At 34.2% G+C, this 24,264-nt stretch overlaps 2 protein-coding genes across 4 annotated transcripts; both read left to right on the forward strand.

Moving 5' to 3' along the window:
- The first annotated feature begins 12,045 nt into the window (after positions 1-12,045).
- On the forward strand, positions 12,046-17,886 carry LOC122584435 (RNA polymerase I termination factor-like). Of its 3 annotated transcripts, none has more exons than XM_043756606.1 (5): positions 12,046-12,151; positions 12,327-12,412; positions 13,023-15,108; positions 16,840-16,972; positions 17,538-17,886. In XM_043756606.1, exon 3 carries the CDS (start codon positions 13,038-13,040, stop codon positions 15,105-15,107), a length of 2,070 nt encoding a protein of 689 aa, XP_043612541.1. In that variant the 5' UTR covers positions 12,046-12,151; positions 12,327-12,412; positions 13,023-13,037; the 3' UTR covers position 15,108; positions 16,840-16,972; positions 17,538-17,886. The 3 variants fall into 3 exon arrangements, with proteins under 3 accessions (XP_043612541.1, XP_043612536.1, XP_043612545.1); XM_043756601.1 differs by having other exon boundaries at positions 17,541-17,886; XM_043756610.1 differs by lacking the exon at positions 12,327-12,412 and having other exon boundaries at positions 12,065-12,151; positions 17,541-17,886.
- A 3,528-nt stretch (positions 17,887-21,414) lies between these two features.
- Positions 21,415-22,350, forward strand: LOC122602451. The gene is made up of 2 exons (XM_043775125.1): positions 21,415-21,678; positions 21,727-22,350. Exons 1-2 carry the CDS (start codon positions 21,415-21,417, stop codon positions 22,348-22,350), a joined length of 888 nt encoding a protein of 295 aa, XP_043631060.1.
- Positions 22,351-24,264: the final 1,914 nt, after the last annotated feature.

Consider the following 24,264-nt stretch of genomic DNA (forward strand, 5'->3'; position numbering starts at 1 on the left):
AGCTCCCCGAAATAATGAAGAAAAGGAAATGAGTCCTCGTGCAGTCAGAGCAGCTTGGGAAGCCGGATTTGTACAAGAAATGGCTAGGGACAGATCCAGGGAAGTACTCAACATTTTCCATCCTCACTTCCTTGGAAATGCTAAAGTCTCTAATATAACAGCAGCACAAAGAAAGCAGCTGACTGATGTTGGCTTTTTCAAGAGACCCTCGCCTCTGGCTGCTCAAAATGTATTCATCACTTCCCCAGCAGGTAATCAATTCCAGGTCATTGATATCTTGTCACTTACTACTGAGGGAAGAACTCAAGAAGAGGCCCTGGAGGAGCTAGATAGGCTAAAAGCGAATAAAGAAAATGAAAAGAAAATTTTGGAATATATCAAACAGCTGGCCCTTTTGGAGAAAGATGAGATGGATGGAGAGCAAAGAATGTTGCTGACCACTGGTGGGCCTGAAGCTCTCTACAGGCAAAAGCAGCCTGATGTAGAGCAGCTACTGAAGGAAAAGAGAGAGAAATTTAAAGTGGAGAAGGCCAAGTGGTTGAAGATCTTGGAAGATAGGAAGAGGCCTGAGAGGATAACAACAGTTAAAGCTCATAAAGCTGCCATGGGAACAAAAACCAATCTGAAGTTCCTAAGGGAAGGAAATAGTGCCCCAACCAAAATTGAAGATGTAAAGCTGACCAACTTGGGGGCTTCAGAGTGGTATGAAGTTTATATGATTATCAAAGATAAAAAGGCTGCCAGCTATGAACAACTTCAGGGGATGCTGAAAAACTACTTTGAAAAGGCACTGAGTTTGAAACTAAGTTCAAGGCAGACCTACCCATGCTGAGGGCAGTCTTTGGATCTCCAGCAGCTGTTTCTTCTTCAGCAAGCAAGCATATCCTGAAAAGAAAACGAACCATGCAACCCTTGCCTACTGACCTTCCTCCTATCTCAAGTGATGCTAGACTAAATTTGAGGCTTGCTCCCAGGTATTCTTTTGAAGAAGGAAAAGTACTTGAGAACCCTCCTGGCATATTCTTCCAAAATTTCAGAAATGATCAACTCTTTTTTTAGGATGGCAAAAATTGAACAAGCATCTACTGGTTTCCTGATAAGCATCAGAAGAAGATTTGCAAAGGTGATCAGTGCTAGATCAGTAATCAGCAAGATTGATGAAGAACTGATGAAGCCAGCCAGAAGAGAAGATCCGGTGCTGAGAATTGCCAAGCAGGAAGACGCTTGGGAGATAGAAGCTGCTAATCTTTAGATGTCTTAATTTGTAAAAGCTTTATGCTTCAGCTTGTAGTTCTCTTTGATGATATAAAAGACATCTTTTCTTCATATTACATTCTTCTTTCTTACTCAGCAAGTCTCTTCAGCGAATAGAGGGAGATTGTTGAGTCTTGGATTCGCTGATTAGACTTACTCGCTGACATGTATAGCCAGCAAGTCTTCAGCGAGTCCAGTGACTCTCTTCAGCGGGATGTATGCTGACCAAATGTTCATCATGGCGGGAAGTATTCAAGCCATATGAAGATAAGAGTCACATGGTGGTTCTTCCAACTGTAACATACCTTACTTGGTAAAGGTACATGTTGGGACCAAAACTTGGGTCTTCTCTCTCATACCCATTTTGGTAAAAAAGACAAAGTCTCTTACTTGAAAGTACAAGGAGCCAATGGAATGTCGACAACCACCATCTATCACCATCAAAGGAAGGGCGTGTTGCCCTAATTCTTCCTCTATATAAAGCAACACAGCCGCATTGTATTAAGTGTGTTCGTCACCTTGAAAGTGTGTGTCACTTGTAATTGTTCAAGTTTTTAGTGTGTCTAGACTTAGCAATTACCTTTGTTCTTTTGTAGTCTTGTAAGTCAGGTGTGTAAGATCAACCATGTATTCATCGTTTAATCAATGATACATATGATTATCCTTGCATTGATTTATTACAATTGAACATGTTATTGTTCTTGTTATTTATCTTCTTATTTACTTTCTTGTCTAATTTATTTATAACATAAGTTGTGCATTCGTGGACCATCAAATTGGAATCTGAATTCCATTCCATATCCTGTTTGGTTGACAGAATGGAATTCGGATTCCATTCCATGACTTGTTTGGCTCGTAAGAAATTGGAATTGGAATCCTTTGAATTCCATCATATGAAGGAATTCTAGATTCCTTGGCAAATTGGATGGAAAGTTTTGAATTCCAATGGAATTCACAATTTAACACTTCTAAAACTATTATAGGATTATTACCTAAATAAACAAAATAAATACCCTATTTTATAAATTAGACTCACTTTTATAAAATAACTAATTTAAACAAAATACCCGTGTGGTTCAGGTAGTATGGATCACGGATGGAAAGAGCCAATACGTGTTGACCCCCTGCAAACCCAACTGTTCCCCACCAACCCCACCCTTGACCCTGATGTTCTCTTTCTCTTCCCTCTTTCTTCCTTCATACACCATCAGTATCATCATTCTCATATTCAAAAAAAATTATACTCCAAATCCACCATTTTTTTTGTTTAACCAGTCATTAAAAACAGCAAAAACACAACATTTAACACGAATTGAGATTGTGTTAATCTCTTTATTCTTTACTTTTTCTGAAAAAACCCTAAACCATGTGAAATTCAAATTTTGAACAATATTGTAATGCTGATCTTTAGGGCGTGAACTTCGGCTTCATCAGGTTTGTGAAATACATATCGCGTTGTCTTTTTGATTTGTGATATTTCATCAGGTTTGGGGCTGTTTCGTCTGATTAAAATTGGAAATTTGGTGATAAATAAATAAAATATTTAGTGGGTTGGTGTCAAGTTTTGAACTTTATATTCACATTTGCAGTTACAAGTGTTAAAGCTTAACTTTGGTGGGTATTTCTCAATTTTCTTTAAACTGAATTGTTCAATTCTAGTTTGTTGGTTTTGTATAAAGATCAAATCTTTGGTGGTTTTTGAGTCAAATCTCTCAAGAAATGAAATCTTAATTTTTGACGTTGTTTAAGTTACTCGACTAAGAATTCTTTTTGAAATTTGAGTTTCTTGGATGTTAAATATTTGTTTGGTATATCTCACATTTCTTCAAGTTTGATTATTTAATCTTAGTTTGAGCTTTTTTAACTTGAGACATATGATTTAAAGATCAAATCTTTTGACGACGGGTATATGTTAAAGTTCCAAGAAATGAAGTCTTTAACTAATTGTTGATTTTCAGAATTCATAAAGTGATGATACTGATGGCCAAACTTATTTTCATAAAAGTGAGTCTAGTTCATAAAGTGATGATACTGATGTTGTTGCATGAAAATCCCATATTTTTGTCAATAAAGAGAAATATTAAACCTCTGAACCATTGTTCTTTATTTTCAATTTTCTTGTGAAAAGATACCAAAAGTTAATATAATCACAAGAACAAGTTATTATTATAGAAATGTAAAAAGAAATTATCAGATGAATAGATGCTAGATTTTGATGACTTTGGTGTAAGTGTGTCAAGATTCTCAAATGAATAATCATTTGGACTAAACATGTTGGATTGAGGTCGTGGGCTTGTTTTGCTATTTACATGTGGGCGTGAGAACTCGGGTGGTTTTGTGGGTTCGCTAGAAGGTAGTTGACGTAACCAGTTACACCACCATCAATTCCAATGGCTGGAAATGTCCCGTTGGCAAACACAAATCAGGTTTACAAGGCTTCTTTTTGTGTAGTTAAATTCCATAAATGTTGTTTTTGAAAGAAACAAATAAAAAATTATTAGCTTTTACAAATTCTTTATGATTGAGTTGTATATGTGTATATGAAAGAGAGTGTTTTTAGTTATACTTGTATGTATGTGTTTTCTTTTTTTTCAATAGATTCTTTATGCGGCTGATCTCACAATCAAACGTGTGGATGTCGTAAATGGTAACTTTCTGGCTTACCTTGTGGTCACGCTATTGTTGTTTCAAGATTTTTGAAGCAAAGTCTGTCTTTCCTTTGCTAAGGAATGGTTCCATAAACCAGTTTATCAAGCAATATACAGAGAATCAATCTTTCCTGTTGGGGATACCGATGATTGGAAAATTCTAGAAGATGTTGAACCATTGTTTCCACCGCTAATGGAGAAAGGTCAAGCTGGAAGACCCAAAAACAAAGATCGTATACCGTCTCAAGGTGAAGTTCCAATAAAGAAAGGTTGCACTCGTTGCGGTGAATTTGGACATAAACGAAGTCAATGTCAGTCCCCTTTCCCATCTAAGTCAAAGCCCCCCCCCCCCCATCAGCTTCACAATCTGAAAACAATGATACACTTAATTTTGGATGATATGTAAGAACTACCAATTGTTGCTTGAAAGCGGCATTATGTTTTAATTATGATTGTATCTTGAGATTTATGTATTGTAATGTGTGTTTTTTTATTAATTTAGTACGGCTTATTATTGATTCTCAAACTTGGGTGCAAACCATTACATAAATACAACGTAAATAATAATTAAAATAAAGATAACTATCAAGCACGTTTGATAAATCTTGATATTTTTCTTTTGCTCCGCCAAATCTTCTTTTAAAGAAGTGACCATCTGCGACTCTCTTGCAAATTCTGCCTCTCTATTACCTTCTGAAACTTGATGAAGCTCATACATGGCGTCTTTGTATCTTTTGTTAGGTAGTTCAGGATAAACCCAATCAAAATATTCACAATAACCAGCTCCAAAGGCCTACATTATAGGTTGAATTAAAGTTAACCCATTAATTACTATAACTATCTATGACTTACATTATAACTACGACATCCTAAGAATCTTCTTTTTGGGTTCTTCCTAGTCCAAGACGTAAATTCTTTGAGTCTTTAAGGAGGGTTACAATTACATACACCACTTTTCCTTCTTTGTGAACTATAACTTAACCAGTTGTTTGTGGTAGAAGACGAAGCTGAAGCAGACATGTTTTATATTGAAATTACTTTGACCACACTCTTTTGGGTATAAATAAGGCTTGTGTAAATGACATATGAAGTCAACTTAATACATAATCAAATTGTTCATGAAAGGACTAATCAACTTAACACGGATTTTTACTGTTGATCTTAGTAGCCCACTTTAACACGGATTTTACAGTTGATGTCAGTAGCCCACTTTAACAAGGATTTGTACTGTTGATGTCAGTAGCCCACTTTAACACGGATTTTTACTGTTTATTATAAAGACTAATCATCTTTAACACGGAATTATAATGTTTGCTGATCTGACATATCAACTTTAACACGGAAATTTAATGCAAATGTCAGAAGCAAACTAGTTAATTGTCAGTTGGCCTATATATAGGGGATAATATTTTGTAACCATTTAATCATATCAAAACTTGACTAATCCCTAACTTTTAACTATATTATCAATCAACAAAATGGATGCCTCTTCGTCATCTACTAAGCATATGACACTTGATGTAGTCAAATCAGCAATCCTTGTAGATATAAAAGAGGAAATGAAGTATAAAGAAGACATGTGTGATATCGCTCAAAAACTTATGGAGTCAAAGGTTGCAACCCAACGTGCAATCGAGAGACTACAAAATTTTACTAGGTCCACTTCCCCAATTGAAGAAATTTATGTTAGCTATCTTCAAGATAAATGTACGAAGACGGATAATATAATTTTACAAGTATCCGATGTTGTGTTTTCATTGGGAAGTATGCCTTCAGATGCCCAAAGAGCTATTTGTAATCTTGATCAGCTTACCATTAAGAAATAACTTTATGTAATGATGATTATCATGTTATTTTATGAATTAATAAAGGTTAAACTTCATTATTTCTCCTTTTTGGTCTCGTTGAACTTTATGTATACCATATTGACTTTTTTTTTATATTAAAAAAAGGAAATGACAACTCAAACTTTTGTTTTAGTACAAAACAACTGTTTACCTATTTTACCACAGGAGATGTTACTATCAAGTTAAATGAAAACTCAAACTTTTGTCCATATAAATACATGCTATATGGAGTCATAACATGCATAAACAAATCACAATGAATCATGATTGGTATTTTAGATCTCCCGGGGAAGAAGATATTACTAAAGAGATGTATGGTAAGTTTTATGGTAAGTAAACTTTTATCATTTTTTTATTAGAAAGTTTTATAGCACCTATTGTTAGTTGAACTAATTCAATCATTTTATAACAGAGGATGTTCCTTGGTTGTTCACACAGAGGATGTTCCTTGGTTGTTCACCGTCAAGCTGCACCATTATGGAAGTTTTTCATCTCTACTTGAAAGAACTTATAATGGTGGTGTGGTAACTTATGTAGATTGTCTTAGCACGGATACTTTTGGCATTGCTTCGGTGGATCAGATGATAAAAGAGCTGGGTTATGATCCGAAGTCACCTAAGCACTACTATTTTAGAAATCCAAAAGGAGACTTGGATAACGGATTACGTCCATTGCGTAATGATCTTGGAGATCGAGATAACATGATTAAGCATATTGGAGACGGAGGAACGAAGGTTCGACAAGTCGATGTTTACGTGTCACGTGTGGAGTTTACTGAAAACGTTGAAAAAACTCCGGATCCTCCATTCAAATTCCCAATCAAGACTAAACAAGAAAAAGCTTCTTGCTCTAAAAAGTTGTTTGATTAGCTGCATGTGTTTGTTTAAATTCTCTAGTCAATTTGGTTGTTTCGTAAGAAATTGCATCTATGTAATGTGACCAAACGGATGATGGTCTTTTTTCTATTAACTACTTGTTTATATCCAAACACATAAAGCTTATTGTCTTTTTCAATTATATGTATATCCGTATGCATACATACATATGGCAAAACCATTTAGTATCTCAAAAATGGAACAATATGGAAGATGGCGGCAAAATCAAAGAATAAAAGACATTTGCCGCATTCCGACTCATTAACTTCACATGATCATACTACCGTTTAAAACTGGTCACATGCATATCTATGACTAACAGTTGCTACAAGTCACAAATGTATCAGAAGAAACCTCTCTTTATAAAATCAATCAACCGACTTCCTGTTTAACACAACAATCTAATGCATACATCACAACAATGTCACAAGTCATACAAAATTGACCGAATATAGATTTAAACATAAAAAAGTTTGGTATCGGGGCGGATGTACTGTTCCAGGAGAGGATGGTTCAAAAGGTCTACTTTCAGAGCTTCACCAATTTTTCCGTAGTTGTATTCTGAATTAACACAAACAAGAGCAAAGTGAGCAATGTCAGCCCATTTCTTACAAATGGGTTGCATGTGGGTCATGTCTATATTGCTAACATGTCGTATCGGTGAAAAGTAAAGTTATGAACAAACTAGAGAGAACAACTATAACAAAAGTAACAAGGGAAATGTGAATGATACCAATAGATGGGCTAAGCACCACGACTATAGTATCCTGCTCCGGGGGCACAACGGTAAGTGTACTTGTAATAGTCGTCACAGTAAAGATGGGACGGACTATAGTCCATTACCTTAAGCAACAAGAAAGGATATCGTTATCCCTACCAAGTAACATGTAGAAATTAGACCATACATATTTCAGATATTACAACAAATAATAGCATAAGATACTGCTCAAAGTTTTGTAAACAAATGCGATGAAAATATATTGCTCTCATGGACAAGAAAATAGACAGAGATAAAAAATGTTATTATAAATGTTTGACTCTCTTGTACTTCCCTCAGTCTTTTTTTAGGAAGGTAACTAACTAAAATCTCACAAATTTCACACAATTTCACAAAATGTCCACCGTGGTGACTTGAACCCAGGACCTACAATCATTACACATACCACATGAGCCAAAGTTCAAGGTTACAATCAGGGTTTGTCTTAAAAAGACTTTCCAAAAATGATCGTGGATAAATGTCTTGAATACGTGTTAAGTATGGTATATGGTTTACAACAGAGAACCAAGTCTATTGATTTCCTTTGGCATAATTATATTCTTAAAAAATGTCCAAAATCATTGATTTCTGTAAAATCTAGCAGTGTTATGTGGCATTTTTTTTCTCATATACCTATGAACAAGTTGATTTGGATTATTATGTCAACCGAGGCAAAATTAAAAAATAACTAAGATAAGGCAAAGGTCAAACGGCCAGATTGGGTTCAAAGTCTTTCCAAGTGTATTATAATGGACAATAAGTTTTTTCAGGCCTACCCATACACAATTGATTCAATAAGTACCAAAAATGACTCGCTTGACCCATTACCCACCTGACCGACCTACTTATCATCCTACCTTTACTAGCTAGTTAGCTTGCAACATATGTCACAGATGATAAATCAGATAAGATGTTTGCTTTCTATGACTCTGCTATACTTAAAAAAAAAAAACAACGAACGCTATATATAGTTTGCAGCTGAAGCCTCACTGTTAGAGAATGTGTTTATTCAAAGAATAATGCTCTGAAACTAATACCTTTAAATATCAAAGCTAATCCATAGGGCGAACTCTTTTTCAGTTTATCAAGGTAGGGACCATGGTCTTAGCAACAGTCTATGCATGTCGAAGTCTGTTATATCTTATGAACGATATGCCACAAGAGGCACTTGATGATGCTGTACAAACACAAGTCAACAAGCATCCATATTGATATGGAGAAGAATTACCTTACAATCCTTCAACCATGACTCAATGTGGTGTGGCTCTATGTTTGGTTTCCAATACTTCTCTTTATCGTTGTTTATAGCAATAACAGGAAGATACTCATTTCTAATTCCATAATACTGTTGATTCAAACCTTGTTTTAAACAAACATGATTTTATTGAAGGTTATCAATATATAATAACAAACAGTAAAGAGACACTAACCTCGAATTCACCTTGACTAACCTCAACATCTCCCATAAAAAAATGTATCCCCTTTTCCAGTAGGCCACTCAATAAATGGTACTTTCTTTGCCCCAGATATTAATAAGATCCTTGTCAATCACCGAATTAAAATCTATTGAAATCAATTATTTGGTGAATTGTAATCATAAAAAACCCAAAAATTGTTGTTATCAACGTGAGAGGAACTTATTCCAAACGCGAAACAGAAAGGGTAGAACCCTAATTCTAGATTGATTGATTGATTGATTGAAGGATTGTTGGATTTGTGTTGTTATCACCTTAATTTGTTTAATCTTTTTTAGTTAGATTTTTGAGAAAGAAGATCTAAGATCGGAGGAAGAGAGGAGAGAGAAGATGAGGGTATTGGATGGAGAGAAAGGAGAAAGACATATGGTGAGCTCTCATTGGCTGGTTGCAATCCGTGGCCGTATAGTAGAAAACGCACGGGTATATTGTTTAAATTGGAAACTTTGAAAAAAGGAGTCTAAAGCATAAAATAGGGTATTTATTTTGTTTATTTAGGTAATAATCCCAATTATTATTATGTTTTATTTAATAGATATTATATTTCTCTATTACTATTATTTATAATAATAATAATAATAATAATTAAATAATAATAATTATTAGTTATTATTGTTATTGTATTAAATTATAATAATAGTTATTATTATTATTTAAATTATATAATAATATAAATACAAATAATTATTATTAGTCAAAATAATTAGTATTTTATATAATAATAATAATTATTATTATAGTTAATAATAATTATTATTATAATTAGATAATTAAATAATAATTATTATTATTAGTTATTATTACTATTATTATTATTATATTAATTTAAATAGAAGTTATTATTAATATTTTTAATAATTAATATTATCGCAAAAAAAAATTACAGTTAATATAAATAACAATTATTATTACAATTAATATAATATTATAATAAAAATAATAATAATTGTTATAATTATAACAAATATAATTATAATATTAATAATTATTGATATAAATAATACAATAAATTAATAACAATAATAACAGTTAATTGTTAAATAGTTATTTATTTTATAAAATAATAATGCTAGATTGTAAAAATTTTATTATTTTATAAATAATTAAATAATAATTTATTTATATATTAATTTAAATAGCAGTTATTATTAATATTTATAATATTTAATATTATCGCAAAAAAAAATATTAAGATAAATAACAATTATTATTACAATTAATATAATAATATAATAAAAATAATAATTATTAGTTATAATTATAACAAATATAATTATAATAATAATAATTATTGATATAAATAATACAATAAACTAATAACAATAATAACAGTTAATTGTTAAATAGCTATTTATTTTATAAAATAATAATGCTAGATTGTAAAAATTTTATTATTTGATAAATATAATTATTATATTATAAATTTTTTTATTATTATATAAAGTTAATAATATTTTATACACATTTATAAAATATAAATTTAAAAATTTTATAAAAATATATTTATTAATTATTTTTAGTATTATTATTTATATTATGAATTCCATTCTATTCCGTTTGATTCTGACCAACCAAACAAATGCAAATTATAATTTCTTCAAATTCCAATTCCATCAGATTCCAATCCATTCAGTTTCAAATTCCTTCAAATTTCAATTCCTTTGACAGATTCCAATTCCTTCAAAAACATTCTGTGAACCAAACGCCCCCTAACTATTTTCACTTTTAACACTAAATTTTATACTTTTTGGTTTTTCTTTTATTTCACCACAACATTTCAGCCTCTTACACTTTTAACACTAAACATTTATACATTTTGATTTTCTTTTATGTTCACAACAACATTTTAGCGTCTTAAACTTTTAGCACTAAATTATTATGCGAACTACTTTCACTTTCACACAAAAAGTTTATTGTTCGTTTTTTAACAGTCGCATGCAAAGAATAGTAATCTTTTTATTCTTTTTATTTTTACCACAACATTTTAAACCTTACAATTGTAGCACTAAACTTTTATGCGAACTAAATTCACTTTCACACAAAACTTTTAATGTTCATTTTTTAACTGACAAATGTCAACTTTTGTTTTATTCTTAATCATTTAAATAATACATGTTTTCTTCAAACAGTTTGTGGTATGTTAACCTCGATCCATGAACGCACACCTATTTGTAACGCATTATCTCATCGTTATGGAAATGTCGTAACTAATATACTTATTTCTATACATTTTGTTATTTCTATCAAAAATTTATTTTAATAAATTTGAATAATTTTTTCTATTAAGTCGTAACAAATATAATGCGGGTTATGAACCCCTAGTTTAATAACATATCTCGTTAATAAAAAATAAGCATGGTAGCTGAAAACCTGCAATGCGGGTTATGAACCCCTAGTTTAATAACATGAACAGGTTTGTTGTTTTGTTTTTTTATGGCTCATTACTTACTATAATAAAGGAGTTGAATGTAGTACCATTTTGTCTTTATCTGCCTTTTAAGTATAAATATGAAAATTGGCAACTATAAAACAAAATATGGATTTAGTTGAGTTATGCCTATGGGGTGGAAGGTCATGTGTTCAAACCCTCCTTTCATCGTTTTTATTTTTTTTTAATTTTTATTTGGTAATAAAGTATTTTCACTTTGTCCCCCCTTTTTTTTCCTCCTTTACTTTTCTGTCCCTTCTGTTTCCTTTTTATTAATTCAACCCTCTAACTTTATATATATATATATTATTTTATTTTTTTGTAACATTTTTTTTTCTACTTTTATTACATTTAACATTTTTTTATAACTTTTTAAAATGTTATAAATTTTTAAAAAGCTATATATTTTTTAATTTTGGTTTTTTTTGCATAATATATTTTTTATATTCTTTTAAATATTTGGTTTTTATACCTTTTTACATGTAACATTTGTTTTTTTTATAACTTCTTCAATTAGTTTTCATATTTTTTTTTTCTCTTTTTTAGTTTTGGTTTAATATATACATTTCTTTTGTGTTTTTTAATTTTTGGTTTTTAATACGTTTTATCGCCTATAAATTTGTGATTTTTTTTACCGCACTCATAAACATAAATTGTTTTCAAAAACTTACAAATGAAATTTCTAGTTATCAATTAAACCCGTGAGTAAAGAAACCCACCTAAACAAAACAACCTAAACCTAATCTCTTAAAAAATAAAAACCCACGATCGGATCAAATTTTACAATTCAGCAACAGAGTGACTGACTTCAAGCAGCAACCCGCTGGGGCTTGAAGCAGCAGCAGCGCCTTCAATCAATCCCACCAGGTATTTTTTCTATTTTTTTCTATGTTATTTTCTATCTTAATTTCTAGAGCATCTTATTTTCTTTCTTTCTAGTTTCTATTTTATTTAGTTATTTTCTATCAATCTATCTTAAAATTTTTATTTAAATAAGCAGCAACATAAGTTTCTTTTTCTGTTTTCTGTTTTCTGCTTGCAGAAGTCTGTTCTGTTTTCTGCTTTCTGAAGTCTGTATTTCAGTAATTTGAATTCTGTTTTTCTGTTTCAGTGCTTCAGCACTTCCAGGTTTCATCTTTTTCTTATTATTTATGTATATACATATATATATAATAATATTAGAATTACCGAAATACCGAAATTTCGTATACCGGTCCTTGAACGAAACACCGAAATACCAAATTTCGTATATCTTGAGGTGTGGTAACGTAGATCAGTACATGATATGTTGAAAAGTAACGAAATAAATGGCTCTGGATTCTGGAGGGTTCTTCGCATTACAATAGTTCGTAGTGCTCTTCATGTGTATTATCACAATATATTGGCTAGAAAACTCGGTTAAACTTTAATATTTTCATTATCATAATAATAATTTTATACATACCTAATCAATAGTTTATTACCGTTATATATACATTACTGTTGGATGTTGTAGCCTGATGGTCTAGTCTAATAGGATTATATGGTTATGTATTCGGTTATATTCTATTGCTTCTATAATAACTACTGTTTAATGCATTCTAAGGTAGATTAGGTACACATGTAAATGGCATATAGCAATGGAAGAATAATTTTTTATAGATACAGTATCAGTTGACATGGTGAAAGACTAGCCTGCTGGTTTGCTACCATGATAACTCATTATGGCGGTTTAATAATCTAGTTTCATAAACCTTAGGTGAAAGCACAACAAATGGGCAAGACAAGCAAAGATTCAGATGCCATGCCTGCAAAGATGGAAAAGAGCTCAATAAAAAATAAGACCAAGACCAACGATCTGCAGCATGTTGGTGACAAACTTGAAATAAATGGTGATTTCTTGACAGAAAAAGGTAATAAGTTTAGGGGGAAGAAAAAAAAATCCGAAACAATTGAAGGTAGAGATGAAGATCAATATGATAAGGGTAATTTGTTAAATGATGGTGGTTTATCGAAAAAGGATAAGAAGAGGAGGAAAAGAGACTTTCCTGAAAAGGCACAAATCAAAGAAAATGAACAGGGCCAAGATGATGGACCTGCTGTAGAGAGAGATGGTGATCAACAAGTGGTTAAAATAAAAATCAGTGATGGGAATGGACCTGGAATGTCTCCGGATAATTGCCAAGGAGATATGTACGGGAAAAGGGGTAAGAAAAAGAAGAAGAGAACAGACACTCGAAATCGAGATACTGAAATGATTGGGATTATGACTGAGGAATCAACTTTCAAGACACAAGGTACAGAAGATCATCATGACAAGAGTAATTCAGTTAATGAAGATGCAGGTGAAGATCAATATGATAAGGATAATTTGGTAAATGATGGTGATTTACAGAAGGATAATGAAGATGCAGGTGAAGATCAATATGATAGGGATAGTTTGGTAAATTATGGTGATCTACTGAAGAAGGATAAGAAGAAGAGGAAAAGAGATTCTTCTGAACAGGCACAAGTTAAAGATAACCGACAGGGTCAAGTTGATGAAGCTACTGTAGAGAAAGATTGCGACCCAAAGCCGCAAGAAAAAGCAATCAGTGATGGGGATGGAGCTAAAATATCCAAAGAGCATTGCCAAGAAATTATCTTGGAGAAAGCCGATAAGAAAAAGCAAAAGAAGAAGAAGAAGAAGATGACTGACTGTCAAAGTTCAGGTACTGAAATGAACGAGATTGTGGCCGAGGAATCAACTCTCAAGACAGGTTCGGAAGTCAGCAAAGGTATAAAGAACAATTCTGTTGAACACAATTCCGAGAAACAAATAGTCAAAGGTAAAGGTAATAAAGTAAACAAGGAGACAACCACGCCTATAAAGAACAACAAGGAGGAACCCAATGCAAAAGGAAAATCCAAGAAAGTTAGCTTCTCGGGTCATGTAGAGGTCTTCCCATCATCAGACACTCGAACAGAAACAGAAACAGAAACAGATGGTCTGCTTCGGGCTGCTAGATTTACTCCAGAGGAAGACAAGATTATAAAAGAAGCCGTTCATAATTTTATAGCAGCTAATAACTTGGGAGACAACGGTATAGAGATGGTCCTGGATAGTAACAAACACGGATTGAAAAAATGTTGGCAAGATATTGCAACTTGCATACCGTACCGTCCCTATAGAGCTGTCTACTGCCGAGGCCGTAATTTGTTAGCAAGTAGCAAAACCCGTGGATGGACACCCGAAGAGATTGAACAGTTGATGGAACTTCATAAAAAATATGGTAAGGACTGGAAGAAGATAGGGCTAGAACTCGGGAGACATAGGATTCATGTCAAGGATGCGTGGCGAAGACATAAGTTCGAGAATAAAAAGACAGGAGCATGGAGTCAAGAAGAGTACCAGAATTTATTTGACCTCGTTAACTTGGATTTGCAAATGAAAATTAATGGCGAGAAAAAGTCAAAGCACGGGATGCTGAGAGATAATATTCCCTGGTCTGCAATTAGCGATAAATTATTAACCAGGTCAAATCCAATATGTTGCAGAAAGTGGTATGATCAGTTGCAATCATCTTTGGTGGTTGAAGAGAAATGGAGTGAAACTGATGACTATAAGATGATTGGTGCACTTTATGAACTTGATGCTGCTTGTGTGGAAGATGTAGATTGGGATAATCTTCTCGAGCATAGGCCAGGTGATATATGTAGAAAAAGATGGGAACAAATGGTTAAACACATAGGCCATAAGGGGAGCAAGCCATTCGCTGAACAGGTTGACACCTTGGCTCAACGTTACTGCCCAGATTTAGCTGACATCAGAGAGGCTTGGGATAAGAAACCTCTTGTTCCATGAGGTTCGTGTTCTTTTTCCTTGTAATACCATCATTAGCCTTAAAAATTGTGTTCAGTCTATCAATTATCACTTTTTTTTATATAGATGTGTATGTCAGATTGGCATATCTAGTAAATCGAGCACTTTCTTGTGTTTTTTTGGGTACTAAAATCCTTGTTTTAAACTATGAATATTATACATACTATTGCTAACAAGATTTCCCTGTCTTGTTTATTTATGTTTTTAAGACATAATTTTACTCTTTTATTATTATTATTATTTTTTGTATTAGTGATGATTATGTGGATTTAAAAAGAATAGAGAAGGGTGTTAGCAAATTTAACATAACTTGCTTGGTATGCAAAATAATTATGTATCACTTATATAAAGATATGTATATCTTATCCACAAAATGTCCGACACTTCTACATAATATCCGAAACTATCTATACTTCTATATGAGTTGTATTCCTGTGCAAACAAAGGAAAAAGTGTGAGCTGTTGGATCAACATGGATGAAAGGTTAAGATCACATTGAAAAATAACACTGGAAGGGTATTTAAGTCAATTTATCTACAACTAAAAACACATACAGACACGTTCATCTCTCTTCTAAAAGTCTATTGGAACCTATTCGCCTTTCAGGCCGCCGTCCTGACCTAATCCTACCGTGGCCACAGTGTTCCACCGCCACAAATCGTCGTACCTCTCCCTCCACCATTGTCCTCCACCATACTACCACACAAACCACCGCTGGTACCTTACAACAACAGCCGTTTAACGTAAAGCATCTGTCCCAATTTTCACTGCTAGAAGTGGTGTTAGAACCACTCCGAACATTAGTCTATTTTAAATCTTGAAGCTTGACCGCTGGTGTTGTTTCAATGGTATTATCAACTGGACTTGTTTCAGTATTTGATTTCATATCTCTCCGCCCATCCGAGTCTTCCAATGAAGACAGAGCTGCAGTCTTTTCTGCATCTATCTTCTCTGCTTCCGAAACACCAGGAGCATTCTATCTTCCATCACTGGCCACTCTTTTTATTGACTCCCAACTGGATGTAGAAGAATAACCTGGGTAAAAGTGAGAACAAATAGGAAGCAGACCATGAGCTGCCCACCGTGCAGTCGCAGCTGTCACATTGGCCAGTGATTTAAGTTATCTCCTGTCACATTAGCCATTCGTAGGCCTTTAAGTGAGAGAATGATAACTTAAATCTCAAGATTCTATGGCTTCTATATACCCTATTTGTGCATAGACATGGTGAATAAAGTTATAAGTTTTTGTTGATAATGAGCGAAGAAAATTAATGCCTAAGAATCAAGTGATAAGTACCTGCAGCCCAAACTCCAACTCAGACCAAGTATGCTTACATATGAATTCGGGTTTTTCAATAACAATGCACATACCATTTTCAAGATTTTTTTTAACAACTGTGGTGATCGTAGAGACTGTATGATCTTTAGTTTATCAACACTTTCTACTTTCTCATTCTTTCTGGTGTCTACTGACTGCTCGCATACACCTGTTCAATCCATTTGTCATTTGTAAAGGTAGCAATGTAAACACATTTACATATGAGTGGCTTGATTATGGATTTATTTTATTTCTTGACCCTGGTCGTTCAGATGGGTTAACCGAAAATATTGCATAAGTGAAGAAATCGGTCACATGGAGAAGTGCAATATCTACATCTCCAAATGAATAGATGTAACTCTCTTTTATAATCATCAACTGCAATTGTAATTGCAGGTCCTACATTATTGAAACTCTGAAGTATATGTGGATTAGAAGGCCTAGAAAGAATCACATTAACGATATCATCAATATATGTGGATTAGAAGGCGTAGAAAGAATCACATTAACGATATCATCTTCACTACAGGTACTCCCTCCCTAATCTTTCTTGACCTTCCTGAAAATTTTCTTCATTCCCACTAATACTATTATTAATACTATATTTTTCATATGTTGCCATTATCAAACTCTTAGCTTTTCTATACTCAAAACAAGAACAAAAGCAATGTATATCATATTATACACTGCAACACAATCGCTTGTACCATGATTGATTGAATATCATCACTATACATGGATTTCAATAGTGGGATTCCCATAACAAGTGTATTTGGGAGTGTCGGAACTCGAAAGTGAAAATATGGTGATATCCCAATCTAAGGTTCCTTTTTTCGACAAGTTTATCTACCTAATTTGGTTCCATTTTTTTTTTTTAGTTATTTGTAGTTCACTAGTTGCAATTGTTTCCATGGTAACCCAAATTTTGTGTTTGTGAATTGTGAAACAAGCATAGATATAATTTTGACCCATTTAGTTATGAATGCGTTAACTTTACCCCATTGACTTTTTGCAAACTAGACGCGTTTCTCTCTTTCTCTTATCAGTTGCATAATACAAAAGCTTATAAAACGATCCTATATATTTTTGTTTAGCAGATGATGCAAGTTAATGTATACATCAATCATGAAAAGAAGTTTGCATTTGTTGAGATTATGACGTTTCAAGAAGTAATGCAATGTGGACAGTTGAAGGACCTGACCGTGTGTTGACTTTGTAGGAGAATGTGGAGTTGCTGATGATGAATAGATTAGATAATTTGAATACCATTTATGTTGATGATTCATGATACATGTATGGATGGCTTGTTTTAAATTATTATGTTGAAACCATTCATTTTTCCTTTTACATTTTGTCTTGATTTTTAACATATTATTGTATAAAATTTAATGAACCCTTTTCATTAGCAAAAAAATGATAAAATTGTAATTTTTATCTGTCTTATTTTGTTTTGTACAATTCATTGTGATTGACTTGTTTAACCACATGGTGAATGGAATCCACAATCATGTTATAATTCGATTGAGTTACTTGGTTCATCTTTGGAATATGTATAATCAATCGGAATGTGATTAAGTAATTACATGGTGATTGAAGTTGACTAGTGAGTGAGTTAGTTCATCTTGGAATGTATTTAATTTACACTATTAGTATGATTGGCTTCTCTAATCACATGATGATTGGGATCCAAAACATTGTCATTGGCTTGTCTAATCGCATTGGTATTGCTAGTAAATTAGTTGGTTCTAGGAATGTGTTTAATTTATCCAATCGTAGTGTGATTGACTTGTCTCATCACATGGTGTCATGGTGATTGAAATTTACAATCACACGATAATCGGAAATTAGCTGGTTCTGAAAATGTGTTTAATTATCGTAGTGTGATTGCCTTCTAATCACATGGTGATTGAAATTTACAATCACGCGATGATTGGATTGATTAGTAGGTTATTTGGTTTAGATAAAATGTAACAAATGGTCCCTGTGGTTTTGGTTTTCACATACTGCCCCCTGTGTTTTTTTTTCCATTGTAAACAGTCCTTTTGTTTTTCAATTTCGTTGCTGACAGTCTTTGACATTGACTTCTGTTAGTTTTAACCGTTAAACTCCTCGTGTGCATATCACGTGAGGCATTTTAGTCCATTTCATAATCACAGGGACTATTTGTGATAAACACATAACATCTCCAATCATCGCCATCGTCAATCATCATCGTCAAGAACATCAAAAACCCAGATCACATAACCTAAAATTTTAATTTTTAATATTTCAAAGTCAACCTAGCTAGTAATTCATAATTAAACAAAAACCCTTCAAATTCATCAAGCACAAATCCCATATAGTTAAGCCTTCCACAACCACTGGGTTATATATACACCACCACAAGCCCAATAAATTCTATACAAATAATTGGAAAATCACAGCAAGGGCCGTAATAGTGGTCTTGTGAACCAAATATAATACTCATTTGTATACAAAAAATCAATCCATCGAAAGCATTTAATTAATGTATGTATATCTTTCCCAGCACCCTTTACCTTCAACCACTCACCCACCTGAAACCCTCCATTTTTCAGGCCAAAAATGAGCCGCCACCACCACTAGCCGTAATATCCAGGCCGGATCCACCATAAATTAATACGCAAGTCAAATGGGGATTACCTTGGGACGGCCTTTTTCTTTGGATTTGAGCCGGTATTCGTCCCTAATCCAATATGCTTTTTTCTTCTATGATGTTTATATAGCTTGTTTTTCACAAACTATTAGTTACAGCAGCTTAAATCATCATCATCATCATTATTGTCGTCTTTTTTTTCATTATTATTATAATGTTAAGTGCAATGATGGTGATGATTAGATAGATTTGTTATTTGGATCTGAAAATACTTACAGATTTCTATTTCTATATATAGATATAAGGGGTTAACTAGTATGATTCTAGCATATGTTTTCATATTTTATATTCAAACATGTGATTTTCATGAATGGAGTTTGTTTGGGTGAAATATGCTTCTTCTATGCCTTTAACAGCATATTGGTTTTTCGAATATATAAATATAGATATCCCTGTGATAACGAAGCATATAGATGCAAAAGTGATGATAATTATATAATTTGTGTAAGAGTATATATAGATACAAATGAATATGATGTAGATACGTAGAGTTACATTATATATGTGTGTATATATATCATTAATTATAATATGTTTTATATGATTTTATCACAAATGGTCCTTGTGATGATGAAATAGACCATAATGCCCTCATGTGGTATACATGTGAGGAGTTTAACGGCTAAAATTAATAGAAGTTAGTGTTAGGCAGTTGGCAATGAGAATGAAAACTAAAGGAGTGTTTGCAACGAAAAAAAAAGCACAGGGGGCAAAAAACGAAAATCGATAACCATATGGACCATTTGTGACATTTTCTCTTTGGTTTATTTACTCTAATCATTTGGTGATTGGTCTACAGTCACATAATCATTGAATTGGCTAGTGAGTTATTTGATTCTGATCACATAATGATTCGAATCTATAATCACAGTCACCTTGGCTAGTGAGCTACTTGGTTCATCTTTAAATGTGTTTAATTTACCTAATCATAGTGTGATTATGTAACACCCGTCATTTAAAATCTTGGATTTTCAAAAACTTTCGCCTAACGGCGTTTAATAATAGCGGAAAAGGATCTCATATAAATCTGCCCATCCGTAACCGGATGAAACATTTGAAAACATTTGGTGTTACTACATGCATCATCGAAATAATAAAAAAAAAATCCAAGTCTGGCACCAACATAAATGTCAAACATTATTACATAGTCTTTAATCATAATATCGTAAATGAAGTAGCCAAACAAAAGGCTAAGGATAGTTTAAGCATCAAGAACATAAATGCTATCGTCTTTAATGTCTCTACCCATCCTCACCAAGTTATCCTTTCTCTAGCTCTAGACTCATTTAATCTGATGGCACAACATTTTCAAAGAGCAACTGTTAGCTAATAAATTAGCTAAGTAAGAATAACATATTTGAAAACATTTACCGATTAGATATATTAACAAAATCATATCATCGTTATATGTTAATATCACATGAGCATCATAAACATCATAAACATAAGAAACATCATGAACATCATAAGCATCATATAGCATAACACATTAGGAACATCATAATCTTAAGTGTGCCTAACTTTCTTACGTAACTTCTCTTTACTTCGTATCTTTTCTTTGTTTCTTTGCCTAGACGTAGGCTAAGTGACTTATGCCACTTACATAGGGATGTGGGGTTGTGTGTAGGTGGTCATAGACTATACAGGGAGTCCTCACACCCGACATGATGGATAACCAGTAAGGGGTCCATCGGCGTCGTTAAGGAAAGACAAAGTCATTTCCAACTGAATAAACTGTGTATGCCTTTACGCATTGGTGGTTAGTTACTTCACCCGGAATAAACAAACATAACTATGCCACAAGGAGCAACTCAAGTGACCACATACGCACTAACTTTACAACTAGCATGGGTTAAGCTTAACACAACTTTAAATATGCTCGAGACTTCTTTGATACATTAGTTAGGCTACACTTTCACCTAAACTAATCACTTTTATCTTTACTTTATATTAACGTAGGCTACACTTTCACCTAAGTTAATCACATATCATCTTTACTTTAGGGCCCTTAACGTGCACGTGAACATGGCAATTCTAATCAAAGGATTAGTGACTAGGTGATCAAGCCACACATGTAATCATATCATAAACATGTCACCATTACGAGTTCACATAAAAAGCATAACATTATATCATGACCATTTAACTTAAGCATAACAACATAACATAAGCATGGCATCATATCATGATCATATTCACATTTCATAAGCATATCATTCCATAATATGGGAACTTACCTTATGTAACACCCCAACAAGGCGGAATAATGGGATATCACAAGAAAAGCACCGGGAGATATGTACCATAGGGCGAGGACCGGTGTTCGAACCCCTGTGGGGAACACGGAACTTTTCTCGGTAGATATGGGCCTACACCAGGGTTCGGCGCTTAGCCCATACCTTTTCATGTTGATCCTAGACAAACTGTCCAGGGGCCTAAAGGAGGAAATACCGTGGTGTATGATTTTTGCCGATGACATTGCGCTAATAGCGAGATCGATAGAGGAACTAAACCAGAGGCTAGAGAAATGGAGAAAAGCCCTTGAAGACCATGGTTTGTGCGTGAGCTGAGAGAAGACAGAATAGCTTGGATGTGACTTCGATAACCAGGAGATAAGACAAAATGGAGATGTGGTTATTAGCATTGGGGGCCGCATATTGCGTCCGAAGGAGTCTTTTAGATACCTGGGATCAGTGATAGACAAATCGGGTGGGATAGACGAAGACGTGACACATCGAATCCAAGCCGGATGGATGAAGTGGATAGCAGCTACGGGAGTCATGTGCGACAAGAGGATTCCGCTAAAGCTGAAAGGGAAGTTCTATAGAGTGGCTATTAGACCGGCTATGCTATACGGGTCCAAATGTTGGGCGATGATGAAAACCCAAGCGGCTCGAGTAGAGGTGGCTGAGATGAGGATGTTAAGGTGGACTTGCGGGAAGACCTTAGTAGACAGGATCCCGACGGGAGTTTTTAGAGCAGAACTTGAAGTAGGGACCATCATTAACAAGCTAAGGGAAGGGCGCTTGACATGGTTTGGCCATGTTAGGAGAAGGGATGAAACTGCACCACTAAGGAGAGCGGAGTCTATTCACGTGGACGGCATACGAAGAGGGGGACGACCAAAGATGAGGTGGGAGGATCGATTAGCGAAGGATCTAATTGAACTTGGCCTGTCGGAGGACATGACGTCAGATAGGACGGCATGGAGAACTAGGATTAGAGTAGAATAGTAGGTTAGGGTAGGACTTTTGGGCGACCTAGATAGTCTTCTTTTCCCATATTGCCTTGCCAAAGGAGGTTTGTGAGGGTTTGGCCTAGAGAAGTGGCTTAGCTACGCTACAAAGGACTTTGATGTGACAGGAAGAGTGGTAGGTAGATGGAGTTGGAAGTACGGAATTCCGAATGCGTTAGATGAGCTTCCAGGTAGAGGTAGTGGAATGCGAGGGTAAGGCATATGGGTTTTAGATTAAGTAAACTTTTTATTTAGACTTTGGTTCTCTATGACCTTTCGTAGGGGTTTTTGGCATTGAGTCTCGAGAGGTCTAAACCGAGGGGGGAGGTTACTCTTGTGTTTGTTTCCCCTAAGATGGTTGTCGGAGGACATGACCAATGAAAGTTTATCTAGAGGACTAGGGATTTAGGACTAGTTTATTGGTTTAGAAGAGCAAGTGAGGGGATTAGGATTAGGATAGCTAGGTGGCCTAAGGTCCTTTTTTCCATAGGTTGTTTAGAAGTAGTTACTGCCTTGGCTCAATCGGGATCTTTTCAGGTCTTGTCATTTCTTATTTATTTGTATGTTTGTCTTGTTGTTTCCCACTACTTGTTCGAGTTACGTATTAGTTTGCTACTTTTATGTTGTTTAATATGCCCAATATGGTTGCTTTCGTATTTGTATTTGTATTGTCAAACATGTTTCTAAGATATCGGTAGGACGCATGAGTGATAAACGTTCGACCCGCATAGTAGCCGGACCCAGCAGACAGGTATTTCTTCTTTTCAGATTCTCGGCAGACATGTATGATTTTCTAAACATTTCTCATTTTCCGTCTTGCACTCTTTTGTGGCCGGAGGTCCCTATGGAAGCAGTCTCTCTACCTTTGTGTAGAGGTAAGACTGTCTACAGCTTACCTCCCTCATACCCTGCGCAGGGATTGGGTCCTGTTGTTGCACAAGAAAAGCACCGCACGACATGGAAATTAAGTAGAGACAAATCTAGATGCATTAAAAGGATTGGGAATCCATACAATTTAATCAATTACAAATCCGAGACCATTCAAAAATGTATAAGGAGCACGACCATCAAACATTTACAAAAGAGAGTACAAAAGATGGCATATGATCCTAAGCATAACCCATAAATGGGAACAATGAATCATGGATCCACAGTAAAGTCCAAGTCCAATCCTAGCATGCAAACAATCAATCATCATCCTATACGTCTTCCATTAACCTGTTCACCTGAAAAAGTGTACTAAAACGTGTCAGCATAAAGTTGGTGAGTTCGTAGGTTTGAATAATAAGAGTAAGTGTCGGGATAACAACCGTTAACAATTCACGTGGAATTTAATACCCAGTCACATTCGTACCAATCAACACAGTCAACGTTTACGTTTAGTGTTAGTTAAACAAGGCACGACTTACATAATAAATAATGCGCGATAACCGGCATGACTTACATGATAAACAATGCGTGATAACATGCACGACTTACATGATAAACATTGTGCGATAACAGGCATGACTTACATGATAAACATTACGCGATAACAGGCACAACTTACATGATAAACATTGCGCGATAACACGTTACGACTTACATATATTTCAAATGCGTCATTTCACATTTCATGGCATAACAATCATTTCAACTGATAACCGTTAAGTAAAGAGTACACTTTTTACCCCGAAATATAAGAGAAAATGGGGCTACGGAACTCACCTTTGCCTTACGCGTTTGTAGGAGGTGACTAAGCAGGTAAGCGGGGAGCACGACGGTCACAAACCTATTATAGCAATATTAAATCATCACATTATGGTCTACGTTACAATATAAGTCACCCTAGACCTTTACAAGACACCCCAAGGTCGGACGTTGAATTCACGGTTGGAGAAACGAGGGACTCAAGAAAAATGGTGATAGATTC

The sequence above is a fragment of the Erigeron canadensis genome, chromosome 1 (genome assembly GCF_010389155.1).
Source record: "Erigeron canadensis isolate Cc75 chromosome 1, C_canadensis_v1, whole genome shotgun sequence".
Lineage (NCBI taxonomy): Eukaryota > Viridiplantae > Streptophyta > Magnoliopsida > Asterales > Asteraceae > Erigeron > Erigeron canadensis.